Raw genomic sequence first — 17,126 nt, 5'->3', positions numbered from 1 at the left:
CCGGCGGAAGCGGCCGCGCCCCGCCCGGCACGGGGCCCCGCCCCCGCCCCCGCCCCCGCCCCGCGGCCGCGCCTCCCGGGACCGCGGCCGGCCGAGCGCGGCGAGCCCCCGCGATGGCGGGCTGCGAGGAGGTGAGCGTGTCCGGCTTCGAGGAGTTCCGCCGCGCCGTGGAGCAGCACCACGACAAGACCATCTTCGCCTACTTCACCGGCTCCAAGGACGCCGGCGGGAAGAGCTGGTGCCCCGACTGCGTGCAGGGTGAGGCGGGCTCGGGGGGCCGCCGCCCGGACGACCGGCTGCCCGGCCAGGCCGCGGCCCGGGCGGGGGCAAGGGAAGGGCGGACGAGGGCGTCCGGCGCGCGGGGCGGCTGGCCGCCGGTCCCAGCGGCTCCCCGTTCGCGCCCCCGCTCGAGCCGGGCACCAGCCCCTCGCGTGCTCGCTCCCGCGGGGCGAGAGCCGTGTTCCCGGGGCCGCGGGCCGGCCGGGCTCACATCAGCCCGCCCCGCCCCCGCCGGCGGAGGCCTGCGGACTTAACCGCGACGCGGCTTCTCCGGGCCGGCTTCCACGGCGGGTATGCACTTATTTGGTGTCTTTTTGTTTTAAGCCGAACCGGTCGTACGAGAGGGGCTGAAGCACGCCAGTGAAGGATGTGTGTTCATCTGCTGCCAAGTGGGAGAGAAACCGTAGTAAGTGCCCGTGTGTTCCTTGTTTCCCAGGCAGGCACTAGACGTGCAAAACTTGGGCGGGAAGGGCCTCGGGACAAAGGTTCTCGGTTCTCAGTAGAGTCGGTAAGTCAAGCCCTTAGGAGTTATGAAATACAGATTTTGAGTAATTCGATAAATTTGGCCTAGTATTAGTTCAGAACTTAACTGTCTCTAGGTTTTTTTCATATCGTAGTCAGGCTCTAAAGGAAAACTGCAGAGTCACAAAGTCATAGTCCTCAAGGTTCAGTAAATGTTTACAACAAAAACAATGATGACTAAAAGACTAAATGTAGGAATATATTGAATATTATCTGTGAGAAACCACGATCACCTTTTCTTTTCAAAATAGTTGGAAGGATCCAAATAATGACTTCAGAAAAAACCTGAAAGTGACGGCAGTGCCTACACTACTTAAATATGGAACGGTAAGTGTCGTTTCACTGTGCTGGGGCTGCAGTTCACCCGTCAGAAAAGACCTTGACATTTCTTGCCAAATACCACATTGGTGCTCAAGAGTGCATTAAAAATATACAACTTGGATGTCCATTGATAATGCAGATATCTAAATATTAGGTCTTTCTTGCGCTTTCTAAAAGCCACTCCGTTTCAAAATTCTGTAAGCATGGCTCAAGAAAGCTGGTTAACACATCATTCCTGACCATACTAGCAGTTGTTTTCCACTTAATCCAGAGTTCTGGTCGAAAAGAAAGGGTACCTCCTCTAGGTTAGCCATGGCCCTGGGATTCTAAATTAAAGACTTGGGGGGAAGGGAATGGCACTGGGCTTGCTGTCTCTCGTTTTAGTCTGCGGAGCCAAGTATTAGTGATTCATCTTCAGGCAAATAGCGTAACTATTTCCTAAGACTTGTTACAACTAGTTGATAGTTTTTGAATGGCACAGTTTCTCTTCTGTAAGATGTATGTCACTCAAGGCAGAACACCACTTTGCCTCCTGATACCATTTTTATAGCCATGGGTTAAGATTAGACCATTCTTCTTTTACAGCCTCAAAAACTGGTGGAATCTGAGTGTCTTCAGGCCAACCTCGTGCAGATGTTGTTCTCTGAAGATTAAGATTTGATGCTGGCAATTGTGTCTTGATTTCCTGATCTCCTCTAGTATAAAGGCAATTGCATACTTGCTTTGAATTCATGGTAGCAATAAATAAATAATGATGTAAAAAAAAAAAACTGGTCTACATCTAAATAGAAAGTGCTTTTAAAATGCCCACAAACCCTTCAGTTTGCTTGTGATATATGGGACTCTAGATAGAGGTAAGGTAAGTCTTCAGGGTGGACAGTAATAGCACAAGGGCACGTATTATTGGAGGGGATAGAAATACCTCAAAAGTCCCTACCAGTGCAGAAAGTGAGTTCCAAATCTCAAAAGGAGTTCAGATCTTTTACCTTAAATGCCACAAATTGTTCTTCCTAAAGCATCTTCTTTGGCTTTAGAATGTAGAAGGTACCCTAACCAGTGGAGGAGAGCAGAGCACATCTGATCCAGCCTCTGCACAGCCAGCACAGTTCACTGTCTGAATGTGCCCCACTACTCTGGATGAGGCCGGTGCAGAGAGGTCAGAGCCCATAGAACCTGGTGGTGGCAAGAGCCCCAGCCTGTGAGTCCGTGGCGCCGATCCCCAGTTCCTAGCTGTGTAACCGTAGACAAGTTTCTTGACCTGTCTACACCTCAGTTTCCTCCTTTATGGACAAGGCTGGTTCTGTAAGTGAAGTGTGGACGGGACGACACACGTACCATAGCACCCGCCATGTAAATGTTAGTGGTGCCAGATGATTGCACATACTTGAGGCTCCTCACCTTTATTCTAGTCCAAGGTCAAGAGTCCAGTTAGAAGTTAACCATCCATCTTCTCCCTGCCATCACTAAGTCAGTGACCTACCAACGACCGTTCCTTGAAGCCCTCTTGCGCAGCAAGTGGTTTTACAGGTAAGTCCTTCCTGCAGGTCCTGCTCTCTGATTTAAGGAAATCACAGACTCCCTTCTTCTCATTCTGTAGGTAAGAGGGGTAGGGTAGCTCATGTGAGGGACAGGAAGGTCGGAGGAGACAGACTTGCCCAGGCCCCACCGTACGTGAGGAACAGAGCTAGGCTTGGAGTTTGGGACATTTGGTGGCCCTCCCCGTACCCCATCCCTCACTGCAGCCTTAAATTGGTTTAGAGCACCTAACGTTTGTTTTTATTCAGTTGGTTGAGTACTAGTAATAACTTACAAATCCACAGGGAAACCAGAGTACAGCAGTTCTGGTTTGACAGAAGTAACGTATGAACAATACAAAGTTAGCTGGATGAAACAGCACGTTAAAGGTTCAGGTGCACCCGCACAGGGGTAGCTAGAAAGAGTCTTAGTGCTCGCTGTCCGTGTCTGAAGAGCCTGGTGCGGCCCGGCAGGGTGCGTCACTTCCCCGCAGTGCTGTTCTGCTGCTGCTGCTCGGCCAGCGCTTGCTGGAGGCGCATCCGCTTCCGGGAGTAGTGCTGCCAGTGCAGGATCTGCTGCTCGTCAATAAACTTGGCACACTGAGCATTCACCAGCTCCTTGCGGAAGTGTTCGTACTGGAGCAGCTCTAACATGTGCAGACACTGGGGGTACCTGGGTTAGGGTTACAAGTTAGTCATCAACATGATTTAGGTCAGTAGCACCAAGCTGCAATCCACTCACTCACTCAAAAACCATCCGGTAGCCTACCATCTCTAGAACGTTAACTCGGTTCAGTTTGGTAGTACGGGGTTCTGTTTCCTGCTTCTGCAGAGAAGCCGGTCATCCAAAGTCAGCAGGAAGCAACATTTTCAAAAGTGAAAAAACTTAAGTTCAGAAAGATTAAATAACCTGCCCAAGACCACACAGTAACTGGTAAGTAGAGTCAAACTCTGGGGGCAAACCATGCTATTCTAGTGGTGTGAGGAACATGAACACTTTTTAACTTTAGAAATTATCTGTTTAACTGATAACTACTGGTTTTCCATCAATAGTGATAAAGACAACTTTTATTTAAAATTGAGTCCGTTTTACAAAGAACTATGCACGATACTGTGTTCTAGTCTTCCACAAGGACTTACTTCACATATACTGTAAGATTGAGCAACCGTGTCAGTAAATACACTGTAAAGAGAGCCAAGCTTCCAACTATCCGAAAAGGAGTTACAAGGAAGGGGGGAGGCTAGAATGGACTGTGTAATGGAACTACAATTGAAAACATCAGCATGAACCCCTGGCTTTTCACATAGAGACACAAACAGACAAGGATTAGAAGTAGACACAGTACACACACACACACACACACACACACACACACACACACACACAACCCCCCTTCTTGGCTGTGCAGAGAGGGCCTAGAAGAAATGACTGTGGTACCAACAAGCACACTCAGCGCCCAGATCATGGATTTTCAATAGCACTTTCTAGAGCTCCTCGGGGGAAATGGTTGACTGCAGGGTTAAAGTACAAGCTGAGCTGGGAACATCAGATAATGGCAGAAAGTAAAAGTGCTCAAAAAAACTATGGGGTATGTCCCAAGTACTCAGGAGCCAATCTGAAGGGGCTCCTAATGGCCACATCTGGAATCGTTAGAGCAAGAAAACACATAATCATAATCCAGAAAACAAAAGTAAGAATCCAAGAGTCCATGCTGATGTAACTCTTGTAAATGAATAAATAGGGAATAAAAGAATGTTTCTTCCTTACACTTAAATTACAATAAATGTAGAAAGAACGCTAGAAAATCACAGTAAAAATTGTTTCAGGCAGGTATCAATAGATGCTAAAATTAGTGGGTGAAAGTATGATATGAAACAAAGTATATTGTCTCAAAGTATTTCCTCACAAGATACTTATTAAATACAAAGGAAACCTGGTAACTTGATAGGGAGAAACCTGGCAGCCACACCTCAACCAAGTGATCAAAACTAGTATCACCAGTAGTAGGTCAAACTGACTACTACTGATGGGATATACCAAGAAGCCTACAATATCACTTCTGGGTCACAGTCATGGGTGGGGGGGAAGCATCAAGAAACTCAGATTAAAGACTAAGAAGACACAAAGGCAAAACGTAGCATAGTGGCCTAGACTGGATACTGTCCCAGACACAGGACATTAATGAGCCAGGGGACAAAATCAGAATGAGGTCTGTAGACTAGGTAGTACATTAATGTTCATGTTCCCAGGAAGATGGGAACATTTACAATACCTGCGTGAAGAATATATAGGAATTCTCTTTATTTTTCCAGCTTTTTTTTTTCTTTTTTTAATTGTCAGAGACAGAAACAGCACAGGCAGAGGGAGAAGCAGGCTCCCCACTGAGCAGGGAGCCTGATGCGGGACTCGATCCCAGGACCCCGGGATCATGACCTGAGCCGAAGGCAGATGCTTAACCAACTGAGCCACCCAGGCGTCCCTTTTCCAGCTATTTTCTAAGTGACATTATTTCAAATAGAAAAGGCATGAAATCTAAGTGAATTCATTAAAAATCTTCTATAGAGAGCACAGAGAGCCAAAACTGTGAAGTATACAAATGGCTAAAATATGAAAACAGGATGGGCTCATGACTCACTTTTTTTTTTTATTAAAGATTTCTTATTTATTTGACAGAGAGAGACACAGCGGCGAGAGAGGGAACACAAGCAGGGGGAGGGGGAGAGGGAGAAGCAGGCTTCCCGCCGAGCAGGGAGCCCGATGCGGGGCTCGATCCCAGGACCCTGGGACCATGACCTGAGCCGAAGGCAGACGCCCAATGACTGAGCCACCCAGGCGCCCCTCATGACTCACTTCTTAAATGCAGAGTGTGACTTAGTAGGTCCGGGTGGGGCCTGAGCCCTGCATTTCTAAACGAGCTCCCCAGTGACAGCAAGGATGCTGGCCTGAGGACCTCACTGCATAGCAGGGCCCGATACCAATGCCGTCCCTCCAAGATAATAAAGGCGCACTATCTACACTCCAAAGATAAGAGTTGCTTGTAGCTATTGGGAGCTACGCCTCAAATGCCCTGCTCACACCTGACCTGGCTCTTCCCTTTCCATGCAGGCACTGGTAGTTAAAAAGACCTGGGTTTGAGGGGCACCGGGGTGGCTCAGTCGATTAAGCATCCGACTCTTGATTTTGGCTCAGGTGGTCTCAGGGTCGGGGGACGGAGCCCTGTGTTGGCCTCCACGCTGGGCATGGAGTCTGCTTAAGATTCTCTCTCCCCCTCTGCCCATTTCTCCCCCGCTCCTCTCTTAAAACAAACAAACAAAAACACCCAGGTTTGAATACCAGCTCTGCCACTCAACAGCTGGGGGCCTTTGTACAAGGTACTCAGTCTCTCTCGGGTTTAGCTTCCTCGTCTGTAAACTAATGTGACAACCAAGAGAATGGTCTCAAGTGGCATTGAGTCAATAAGCGGAATTTAGACACGCAGTGATCATTTCTCAAACTTGGAAAAGACAATGCTCAGAGTACATTAAATGACAGAATAAGAATTGATAAATATTTTGATCAGCTACAATTACAGCATTAACCAACAAGAGGAAATAAAAGAAATACAAAAGGAAAGTTCTACATTTAAATTCTTAAAAAGTAAAACATAAATGGAGAACTCCGTTAACAGCACTGATGAAGAACTGAAGGGTTCAAGTGGACATAAAATTCTCAGTAAGTCAGCAATGTGCATCCTTGCCCCTTCCCCCCCCAACAAAAAGGTAACATAAACTCAAGTTACACTTACCGAAGGGTAATGCCCACATGAAGAAAAGAAACGTATCTGCTCCAGCACACCCTGACCACATCTGAAGGCCTGTGTTTAGTTCTTGGCTGAACAGTGGAAGGCACAATAGCAAAACATCCAAAGAAGGGCACCCGAGAAGTGGCTGAAGGGGGCTGAGAAGAGCAGATAGAAGCAGCCCCCTACAGGTGCGGGTGCTGGCTCCTGCTGGAGCAGATGTCTGCGCGCCGTGGCTGCCCCTCAGACCAGGCAGGCACCAACTTGGAAGCACAAGGACCTGCAGTTCTCGGCTTTTCCAGAGTTCGGATCATTGTGAGAGACTTCCCAATCTTTCAGTGGTGGCGACTACTACACAAACAAACCCTGTACAGACTGAATGTCCACAGGGGTTAACCTGCAACCTCTCCTGAATGTGAACATCGGAAGGGCAGTTGCCTCCAGAGGGCACAGAATGGTTCCAGATTAATTCAGGGACAAAACCGGAAACATGGGTTGAAGCTACACCGGGATATATTATGTCCCAAAATAAGGACAAACTTTCCAGCATCCAGCTAACGGTGGACTCGGGCTGTCCCTGAATAGAGCAACAGGTGCTCACTTGGTCTGCTCCAGAGTGCAGACGGCCAACCCAGCAAGGCTGTGGGGGAGATGTCTGACTGAGCCTGTGGCTCCGTGTCCACACAGCCGCCAAGTCCACACACACACACGACACCTAATAAAAAGTCTTTTCTCTGGATTATTAAATGAGTAAGTGACTGTTTATAAAGGACGAGTAGGGGTGCAAAGGGTCCTGCAGGCAGAAGGGTGTGGGTTTTGTGAATCAGTTGACACAGATCAAAAACGTGGCTTGAATAAAGGACAAGTTTGAATCAGTTTCCTATCAAACATGGTTTAAAAAAAGAAAACAAGAAGTTTCACTGTTGCTTTCTGACTACCTACTTAAGACAAAGAAGAGCTGAGAGTTCAAGGTTTAAATAAGTACAGTGCTTGGCACACAGGAGGCCTTAAAAACAGCAGCTACAGACATACTGGTTTGGTTTTTTTGATTTTCTGTTTACAAATTAAAGGTTTGTGGCAACCCCTCATCGAGCAAGTCTACAGGCACCATTTTTCCAACCACACTTGCTCACTTCATGTCTCTGTGTCACATTTTGATAATTCTCACATTTCAAACTTTTTATTATTATCGTATTTGTTATGGTGATCTATGACCATGACTCCCTAAAAGCTCAGACTATGGTTAGCATTTTTTAACAGTATTTTTTAATTGAGGCATGTACCCTTTTTTTGACTTAATACTATTGCACACTTAATAGCCTGCAGTATAGTGTTAACATAACTTTTAAATGCACTGGAGAACCAAAAAACTCATTTGGCTCAATTTATTGTGATATTCACCTTATTGCAGTGGTCGGAAGCAAACCCACAATATCTGAGGCATGCCTGTATTAAGAGTCAGGTAAGGTCACTTCCTCCAGAAAAATCTTCCTTGTGAGTACCCCATGTTCTTTAATTTTCAGCCTTAGGCAATACCACTGCATCTATAGATTGTGGGTTCGTAAGGGTCAGAAACCCAGTGAAATAAAGTAATTAAGTAATTGGCCTTTGTGTTTCACACCAAGCAGCTATTTTGTTTATGCTAAGCCTTGTACATGGTAGCCCCAGCCACACACATTTTAAGATAAAGTCAAAAAACAGAGCCAGATCATACAGGGCTTTAGTCCAAGAAAAGAGAGAGGCCTTTGTTCTGCATGCAATGGGAAGCCACTGAAAGGTCCTAAGCAAGAAAGGGTCATGCCATAATTCACACTTCTGAAAGATCAAGTTGGCTTCTGTGTAGAAAACTGTTCTGCTTGGTCTGGCTTGGGGGGGGTGGACCCAGGGGAAAGAAAGAGCAGAAACAGGGGTGACCGGGGAGTGGGCACCGCCGTAATCCAAGCTGCAGCTGAGAATGTCTTGTATTAAGGTGGAGGCAACTGAAAGAAGTGGAGAGATTCAAAATATATTTTTTCCAACATAAAACGAGAAAATCTGTGGAATAACATGTTTTGGAATATAATAAACTATACATATATTTAGGACTATAAAAATTAAACTTACTTTAGATACTTGGCATATTCTGGTTCTTTCCAGTAAAGCAAGTACTTAAGATAATTAACAAAAGCTTTGTCTTTGAAGTAACCTCTTTGGGCAAGAACTGAAAGGCATAAAAAAAAAAAATCTGTAGAGCAAACCAATCTTCGGACTACTGACTTGTGACTCCTAACATAAAGCATCTGCTTAGATAACTTCCCCACCCCCGACACACACTGAATTCAAAACATAAGCCCCAGTTTGTCCAACAGACACACATTCCCATGTTCGTGTGGCAGTAATTTCACTGGACTGAGTATATATAAAAATAGATACTAGGAATCGCCATTCTTCCGTCAGAGATCACTAAAAGCTACCCAATTCAATAAAGTGCTCAACAACTTACAGTTAAGGTAATTGGGGTTGGCTAAGCACTGCACAAATTCCAGCTCCAACTGAAACCGAAGTCGATTTCCAGCATCATCTAGGAGGGAAGACAGCAAAAATCACCCAAAATAAAGGTCACTATGTATAATCCTGGTTTGTAGGAAGAAAACAGCAGTAGAGACTCGAGTATTGCTGAGGCGTATTTCTGCGTAAGTTCGGGCACGGGATGGTGTTCCTAAGCTGGGAGTGGGAGGAGATAACCCGTCCCTACACGCCTAGGGAAAGCAGAGCCCCGACTCACGAGACCGCGTTAGAAGCTCCTCCAAAGAGAAGTCGTCAAAGGACACAGGTGCACCCACAGGGCGGGACAGTCACCCCTGGGAGCCACCGCCCGAGGGTCTCCCGAGCGTGACCAATGCGGGAAGGCTGTAAGAACCGCGCCTTCCTGCGCTGCAACAACTGAGCGCTACGTCCACCAGGAAAACGCCTAGAAGGCAAGGTGCACAAGAGTCGACCGGGCGCGCGCCTGTGCAGGAACCGTCACAGGCACAGCAGCACACGGTCTGGCCCATCTCAAACCTAAGCAGGCTCCTCCGGGACGCAGAAAACCAGCCAGGAGGAGGCGGGTCAGGATCGCGCCCTCCCGCTGGGGCCTGGCCGGGCGGCCGGGGACCTGGGGTTCGGGAGGTCGGGGGGGCGGGGCCGGGTGGCCGGGGGTTCGGGAGGCCGGGGCCGGGCGGTGAGGGACCTGGGGTTCGGGAGGTCGGGGGGGCGGGGCCGGGTGGCCGGGGGTTCGGGAGGCCGGGGCCGGGCGGTGAGGGACCTGGGGTTCGGGAGGTCGGGGGGACGGGGCCGGGCGGTGGGGGACCTGGGGTTCGGGAGGCCGGGGCCCCGGGGGTCAGGAGGCCGGGGCCGGGCGGCGGGGGACCTGGGGTTCGGGAGGTCGGGGGAGCGGGGCCGGGTGGCCGGGGGTTCAGGAGGCCGGGGCCGGGCGGTGAGGGACCTGGGGTTCGGGAGGTCGGGGGGGCGGGGCCGGGTGGCCGGGGGTTCAGGAGGCCGGGGCCGGGCGGTGAGGGACCTGGGGTTCGGGAGGTCGGGGGGGCGGGGCCGGGTGGCCGGGGGTTCAGGAGGCCGGGGCCGGGCGGCGGGGGACCTGGGGTTCGGGAGGTCGGGGGGGCGGGGCCGGGTGGCCGGGGGTTCAGGAGGCCGGGGCCGGGCGGTGAGGGACCTGGGGTTCGGGAGGCCGGGGCCCCGGGGGTCAGGAGGCCGGGGCCGGGCGGTGGGGGACCTGGGGTTCGGGAGGCCAGGAGGGGTCGGCGTCTGCGCGGCAGGTGAGGAGGAGGGAGCCGCGGGCAGGAGGCCCGGGGAAGCGGGAGGAGGTATCTGGCCCGGGGTAGCTGTGTTTGCGAGGGCTCCGGGCGCTCCTTACCTGTCTCCATAGCGACGGCCGCAGCCATCCCTAGCAAAGGCGCTGAGCCGCCACCAGCCCAACGAGCAACCGCCCGCAAGTTCCGGAAGCCGCGGCCCCTCTTCCTGTCGCGGGGCACTGTGGGATGCGGGGCGGGGCGGGCCCGCTCAGGCCCCGCCCACCGGCCCCGCGCAGACTCCCAAGAGGCGAGAGGCGGAGCTGGGCGCACCGAGGGCCCGAGGGTGAGAAAGCCTGCGTGTTGACCCGGCCCCCGGCCCCGCAGGCCCACCGTGCGCCTCCCCCACCCTGGTGCCTGCGGAGACGGAACCGGGGTGGCGTCCCTCCTTACCCTGTGACGTAGCCTCGGGGGTCCCGAGCGCCTCGGGGAGGGCCTGCAGCGCGGACACGCCCCCCTGCTGGGGGTGCTCTCCGTCGGGGGGCAGCCCCCCGCGGCGCTCAGAGAGCGCGCCCCCCGCCCGGGGGTACCCCCGCGGCCCGGGCGCAGCCGGTCGGCGCCCCCCCAACGTTGGCCCGGGCGCAGGTGCGCCGACCCGCCGGCCGCGGGGTCGGGACTCGGCCAGCACCGTCTACCGCGCTGTACCCGGGGCCGCCCTGCCGCTGACCCCGAGAACCACCTTTCCTTGAAGCCAGCACTAGAGGTTTTCAGGCCCGCGATACTCCATCAGTTGAGTTGATGGATGCGGAGGCTGTTGGCCCCCCAACAACCTTCCTGGCTCCAACCTTTGGGGACAGGGAACAAGCCGAAATCGTGACCCGTGGAAGGATTACACGCCGACCGAAAACGCCGAGGGGCAAGACGTAGACCATTAATTAACTAATTGGCCTTTGTGTTTCACACCAAGCAGCTCTTTTGTGTATGCTGAGCCCCGTCCATGATACCCCCAGCCACAAACGTTTTAACGTTTTAATATACGTCAGGTGTAGTTAAAAGTGACGCATGAAGGTCAACGACACCCACAAAGGAGAGTAATCTTGGAAGGGAACCTGACCCCAGGTCTCAGGAGGGGGAGGGGAGGACTCTGTGCCGGACACTTGGGCTGTGGACCAGGCAGACAGGGTCCCGGCTCTCCGGGGCTCACGGTCTGGTGAAGGGGCAAATGACAAATGATAGAAAGACCATTTTCTGTTGTGCTGAGCACAGGTCATGTGACAGAGAATCCAGGCGGGGGGCTCTTTACATAGAAGGGTCAGGGAAGGCCTTGCTGATCAGGGGACGTTTGACCTGAGGTGTGCGTGGGTGAACAGTGAGCCAGGCAGGGATCTAGAGTGCATGCTAGGCAGAGGGGACAGCAGTGCAAAGGGTGGAAGCAAGCTTGGGATGTTCAAGGAACAGAAAGAAGACCAGTGTGGTCAGAGCCGTGGGAGAGAGGACCTCGGAGAAGGAGGCGGAGGCAAGTTCGTAAAGGGTCTTGGAAGCCGCAGGAAGGAGCCTGGGTTTTAATAAAGTCGGTGGGAAGACGAGGGTTTTCAGCAGGGGAGTGGCGTGATGCAATACCCATTTTTAGAAATACCCTGGTTTCTTTGTGCAGAATGTAGGACAGTAGTTCTTGACCAGGGACGATTTTGTCCCCCAGGGGACATTCAGCAATATCTGGAGACATTTTTGTTGCAGTTTGAGGGGTGATGGTGACAACTGGTGTCTAGTGGGTGGAGCCCAGGGATGCTGCTGGACGTCTTACAATGCACAAGACAGCGCTCTTCCCCAAACAAAACGTCAGTAGCGTGAGGCCGGGGAAACCCTGATGTAGGGAGCAAGAGCGGTCTGGTAGGAGATGATCATGTGGCTCACACTAAGGGGGCAGAGGGCGAGCTAGAGACAAGACAGCAGATGGGGAGGTGTTGTGGAAGCAGAGCTGCCCTGACAGATGGCTGTGGAAGGTGAGGGAAAAGAATGGGAGAATCAAGAAGGACTTGCAAGTTTGGACCTGAGCAGTTTGGTGCACGGTACTGCCATGTCCTGGGATGATGCCCATAAAATGCCCACGTGGAGCCGCTGAGCCCCAGTGGTATAAAATGAAGGGTCATCGGTTCACACATGGCACTTAAAGCCATGGGATTGTCACCTGCCGGTCTCTTTGTTTTATGCCACGTGAATGAATGTAAAATGTCCCTCAAAGAGTACCACCTGGCTAAACACCTTTTCTCCTCTCCCCCCACCCCCCCTCCCCCGCACAGGGACCTGCCTAAATTTCCCTTGAACATAGTCTTCTGGTGGCCGCCAACAAGGGAGAAAGTTTGCACTAAAATGGTAGACGAATCTTGGCTTTCACTAGGGAAAGGCCTTAAACGTCCATGTCTTGGGCTTTGTTTTTTTCTGTGGGGTGGCTGGATAGCAGCTCCTGGTTCTAGTCCCAGGTCCTCGTGGGATGGTGGAAAAACTTCTGAACTCAGCAGTGGCTCTCACCTGGGGCACTTTTGCCCCGCAGGGGACGCTTGGCAGTCTGGAGATATTTTTGTCATGGCTGTGGGGGGTGGAGGCTACTGGCATCTGGCGGGTGGAGCCCGGGGATGCCGCTGAACGTCCTCCGATGCGCAGGGCGGCCCCCCACCCCACCCTGGACAACAAAGGATTACTCAGCCCAAAATATCAGTAGTACCAAGGTTGAAAATTCTAAAGATTCTAGCAGCTTTAAAAGGTTAGAGCATGGTCCACGGGGGGCAGGGCGGGGAACCCCCCACCTCCTAGCTCCATTTGCTGGGAGGGATTTTTATGGGACATTTATGGGGTATTTACCGCCAGAGGAAAGGCGGGCAGTCTCATCTAGAGGGTGTAAGTGAGCTTGATTCTGCGGGACCTCATGGTGAGGGGGAGTACATGCTCCAGCCAGGCACTGCACTAAATCATTACCCACGCAACTTCATTTAATTATGGGGCAGCGCCCTGGGCTGCCCCGTGGAACAGGGGCTAAGGCCAGGGGGTTGTTATAAAACCCCAGAGGCTACCGGAAGCCTTCTGACTCATAAAACTTCTGCTGTAAACTAATAATTAGGTTTTGGAATTTAGTCTCTGGTGAGCTTACTAATTCTTTTTAACATGACAGACCATGTGCATTATATCCAAACACTCTCTTAATCAGTGTTGTTGTTGTTGTTTTTAATGAACAAAGTAGTTACTTTTTTTTAACAGTGTTTCTTATTAATGCTTTTATTACAAAGGTGATAATGTGTTAAATGTAACATGAAATAATTGCAAAATGTGTAAAGGAAAATTTAATAATTTGTCATCATTCCTTTCCATCTTGTAGAAATCATTAATGTCAGCAACCTGGTGCATACCCTTCCAGACCTTTCTGCATCCCCTGCTTCTGTTCCCCTTTCTCGTCGCACCTTGAAGACTGGTTCGAAGGTTACTGTGGAAAATCCAAAGGCTTGCTTTCTAGAAGACGATTGGTTCTTTTGAAAGCATATGGGCTTGTGGTGGCTTCTTTCTGTTTGTCACACTCGTTCCATAAGAAGGTTTGTCCCCAATCTCATTTATCCTTGTTTCAAAGTTGAAATCCAGAGAGGCATACACAGAGCAAGAAAGTATCAAAAAAAAAAAAAAAAAAACAGGAGTCATGAAGTAAAAGAATGTCACGAGATATTTGTCACATATACGGCTTGACAGATCCAATTCCACAGCTCTGGAATGACCCCGTGTGTTAAAGAAGTTTCTATCTGTGACGTGGCATCTAAGGCTGAGCCCAGCATGTGGACAAGAGAGCAAAGTGCAACGCATCCCCTGCGGAGAAAGCCCTTAATGGCTCCATCCGCTAATCCCTTAGATTTATTGAGCTGGGTAATAGCTGTGACTTGCCTTCAGTTCTTGCCAACCAGGTTAGTTTGGAACTAAAGATGTGTACAAGTCAGCACCTGTCATCCTCATAATTCATCTATTTATATAAAAGCCGAGAGCAGCTTTCAAAATTCAGCATATGTGTATTGCTGTCAGCTGTGTTGAAAACACTTGAGAGGAAAGAGTGCCTTTCATAGAATACTCTTTCCCAGATCACACAAGCCATGGGAAGAAGCCGCGAGGCACCCAGCCCAAGCCCTCATGTAGATCCCCCCGGGTTCCTGGCACTCTCAGGGTGGCTGGCCCAAACGCCTGCCCTGGAGACTGGACCCAGCTTCTAGGGACCTCCTCATGCTGCAGCCTGGAGAAGGAGTTCACTGCTTAAAAACATTTTTGGCAGGGTTGGGGTGCCTGGGTGGCTCAGTCGGTTAGGCATCGACTCTTGATTTCGGCTTGGGTGGTCTGAGGGTTGTGCGATCGAGCCCCGTGTCCGCTGTACGCTGGGTGTGGACCCTGCTTAAGATTCTCTCTCTCCCTCTCTAAAAAATACCATCACAGTTGATCTTCACGGTATAGATGGAAAAACTAAAGCCCACAGAAGCCAAAAATAGTTTGGCCAGGAGCAGAGGTTCTGTCGGGTGCTGCTCACTGCCTCCCAGAACAGTTTCTTTTGAGAGCCAAGTAAAGGCGAGCATGGTGTCCCTACGTTTAACTTACAGGGGGCACCGTGGACAACACCAAAAACAGAAAGAGAAGAGAGACAGCAGTAACACTTACATGGAGTTCTACAGAGCACCCTCATCACCGGGAGATGCCGAAAACATCTCATTAAGGTTTCAAAGCTGTTATTAGGTACACACACGTCATCATGTCTTCTTGATAAATTGGCCCTTTATCATTATGAGATGACCATCTTCCCCCCGCCCCCGGCAATATTCTCTGCTCTGGAATCTATTTTATTTGATGTTAACCCAGCTGCCCAGCTTTCTCTTGAACATCGTTTGGACGGTGCATCTTTTCCACGCCCTCACTTTCAACCCATTCGCCACTTGATATTTAAGGCGGACTTGCTGTATTGTGTATGTAGTTGGATCTTGGGTTTTTCTAACGTAATCATTTCTGCCTCTTAATCGAGTTGTTTAGACAGTTTGCATTTTCTGTAATGACTGACAGGGTTGGGTCGAAATCTACCATCTACCATCCTTTGTTGGCTCACTTACTCTCTTTGCCGTTGAGTACGTTTTAAAGAAATGTAAGTGACAACTCCGGAGGGTTCTTCATATTTACCCCCAACATCCTCACGGTTGGCGGGTGGCGCACCCCATTCCTTTGTGCAGACGCGGATTCCCATCTGCTCACACTTCCTTCCTTCTCCCCAGAGCCCTTCCTCCGTGGTTCCCTCCAGTGCTGGTTTGCTGCTGACGAATTCTTTCCGTTTTTTTACCTTCAATAAAGTTTGAGTTTGTCCTCATGTTTGAAATGTATTTTTTTTTTCTGCGCAAAGAATTCTTTTCTTTTTCTCTCCGTATTTTAAGAGTGTTATTTCACTGCCTCTGATTTGCATTTTCTCCAGCAGGAAAGCTGCTCAGCCCTGATCTTTGCCCCTCTGCACAAGCATTTCCTCCTGTATTTATCATTCGTTTTAGGCCACTGGATTATGACGTGCCTGGTGAACTGTCTTCCTGTTTCTCATCCTTGGCGTTCATTGCATGTTTGGGATCTGTGATTTTATCGTTTTCACCAAGCCTGGACTTTTTTTTTTTTTTGACTCTTATTCCTTGAAATATTTTTTCCATTTAAAAATGTTCCAGTGAATTCATATGAACAAAAAATAATCCAATTCCAGGGCGCCCTGGGTGGCTCAGTCGGTGAAGCATCTGCCTTCAGCTCAGGTCATGATCCCAGGGTGCTGGGATCGAGCCCCGCATCGGGCTCCCTGCTCAGCGCGGCGTCTGCTTCTCCTTGTGCCCCTCCCCGCCCTCCACGCTTGTGCTCTCTCTCTCTCTCTCTGTGAAATAAATAAATAAAATCTTAAAAGAAATAATCTGATTCCATCACCAGTTGGCCTTGGATGTGGCCCAATGTCTGAACGGGGTATGGTACACACTGGCTAAAGTTTGGGACACGAGGGAGCTCATTTAGCACACTAAGTGAATGTTTTCTGAACTCCAGAAGAAAATCTGAGGCTGTGACATCAGTTTCGAGGATTATAATCAGCATTTTTCTAACGAAATAAATACAGAAAAATGTAGAACACACCAGAGTGCTGACACATAGAACAGGTAAGAATCGCCGTATGAAACTTCCGTGTGCTGTCACAGTGTAAAACATATTCAGACTGGGAGTCACCGTGGGGATGGCTGGAGGCGGGTGGGTGTCTGAGGTCTCCTCCTGCTAGGGCGCCCCTAGGAGTCCACGGCCCGCTGTAAGTCTGTGCCATGACAGACAGTGGACAGCAGAGGTCAGACAGTCCCTGCACAGCAGCTAAGGCTGATCCACAGCTGCGGAGCTGCAGGTGGCCTCAGGCCAGGCCTGACGTCACAGTGGCTCACTGAAAATCCAGCTGGCTTGCCTTGGGCTGACCCCTTCCTGAGGGACCGAGACCTCCCAGGCCTAGGTCCTCCAGCAGGACGCCCTCCAGGGGCCGTGGCGCAGCACCACACTGGACTCTAGCCTTGGGACTTCAGAACCCCCTGGTCTAGTTGCTCTCAGATGTAGGTTGGGGCCCTCGCCACGTTCATCTCGGAAAATCAAAGCATCTTCTTGGGCCCCGCCCACACTGGTTTAGGGCGGATTCTCATGTTTCTCATTCCCTTCCAGAAGAAGCTGGGATACCTATGGGGCTGGACACAGGGGGCAGGTCAGGACATGGGGGCAGGGAGAGGTTAAGTGACTTCCCCGGGGTGCTGGCTAGGAAGGAGCCGAGCTGGGATTCTCTGCAGAGCCTGTGCCCTCGGCCGCCGGATTCCGCAGGTACCAGAGGAAGAGGCAGCGACGGCCCCACGGGTCATGTGTATTTCGCTGGATAGTGAGGGTACCGTATG

At 50.8% G+C, this 17,126-nt stretch overlaps 2 protein-coding genes and 1 long non-coding RNA gene across 4 annotated transcripts; 2 read left to right on the top strand and 1 right to left on the bottom strand.

Annotated features, from left to right (window-relative positions):
* Nucleotides 1-51: 51 nt before the first annotated feature.
* TXNDC17 (thioredoxin domain containing 17) lies at nt 52-1,892 on the top strand. Of its 2 annotated transcripts, none has more exons than XM_027625350.1 (4): nt 52-258; nt 604-682; nt 1,053-1,128; nt 1,708-1,892. In XM_027625350.1, exons 1-4 carry the CDS (start codon nt 114-116, stop codon nt 1,774-1,776), a joined length of 369 nt encoding a protein of 122 aa, XP_027481151.1. In that variant the 5' UTR covers nt 52-113; the 3' UTR covers nt 1,777-1,892. The 2 variants fall into 2 exon arrangements, with proteins under 2 accessions (XP_027481151.1, XP_027481150.1); XM_027625349.1 differs by having other exon boundaries at nt 55-258; nt 604-685.
* A 979-nt stretch (nt 1,893-2,871) lies between these two features.
* On the bottom strand, nt 2,872-10,462 carry MED31 (mediator complex subunit 31). Its single transcript, XM_027568064.2, has 4 exons — nt 10,308-10,462; nt 8,898-8,975; nt 8,519-8,615; nt 2,872-3,309 (listed from the first exon to the last, which is right to left on the bottom strand). The coding sequence occupies exons 1-4, from the start codon at nt 10,333-10,335 to the stop codon at nt 3,117-3,119; spliced, it is 396 nt and encodes a 131-aa protein (XP_027423865.1). The 5' UTR covers nt 10,336-10,462; the 3' UTR covers nt 2,872-3,116.
* Nucleotides 10,440-15,541, top strand: LOC113908098. The gene is made up of 3 exons (XR_003515357.2): nt 10,440-10,528; nt 13,553-13,763; nt 14,802-15,541. It is a non-coding gene; the product is annotated as an uncharacterized LOC113908098 (long non-coding RNA).
* The last annotated feature ends 1,585 nt before the right edge of the window (nt 15,542-17,126 follow it).

The sequence above is a fragment of the Zalophus californianus genome, chromosome 16, assembly GCF_009762305.2.
Source record: "Zalophus californianus isolate mZalCal1 chromosome 16, mZalCal1.pri.v2, whole genome shotgun sequence".
Taxonomy (NCBI): Eukaryota; Metazoa; Chordata; class Mammalia; order Carnivora; family Otariidae; genus Zalophus; species Zalophus californianus.
The sequence above is the reverse complement of the archived record's forward strand: the minus strand, read 5'-3'. Positions and strand labels throughout refer to the sequence as shown.

Bases quoted from the DNA above. Each gene is read 5' to 3' on its own strand.
- MED31 (XM_027568064.2), bottom strand. From the start codon at position 10,335: ATGGCTGCGGCCGTCGCTATGGAGACAG. The intron at 8,976-10,307 runs GTAAGGAGCGCC...CTTCCCTCCTAG, and splicing joins GGCCGTCGCTATGGAGACAG to ATGATGCTGGAAATCGACTT. The intron at 8,616-8,897 runs GTAAGTTGTTGA...TATGCCTTTCAG, and splicing joins CAACCCCAATTACCTTAACT to TTCTTGCCCAAAGAGGTTAC.
- TXNDC17 (XM_027625349.1), top strand. From the start codon at position 114: ATGGCGGGCTGCGAGGAGGTGAGCGTGTCCGGCTTCGAGGAGTTCCGC. The intron at 259-603 runs GTGAGGCGGGCT...TTTTGTTTTAAG, and splicing joins GTGCCCCGACTGCGTGCAGG to CCGAACCGGTCGTACGAGAG. The intron at 686-1,052 runs GTAAGTGCCCGT...TTTTCAAAATAG, and splicing joins CAAGTGGGAGAGAAACCGTA to TTGGAAGGATCCAAATAATG.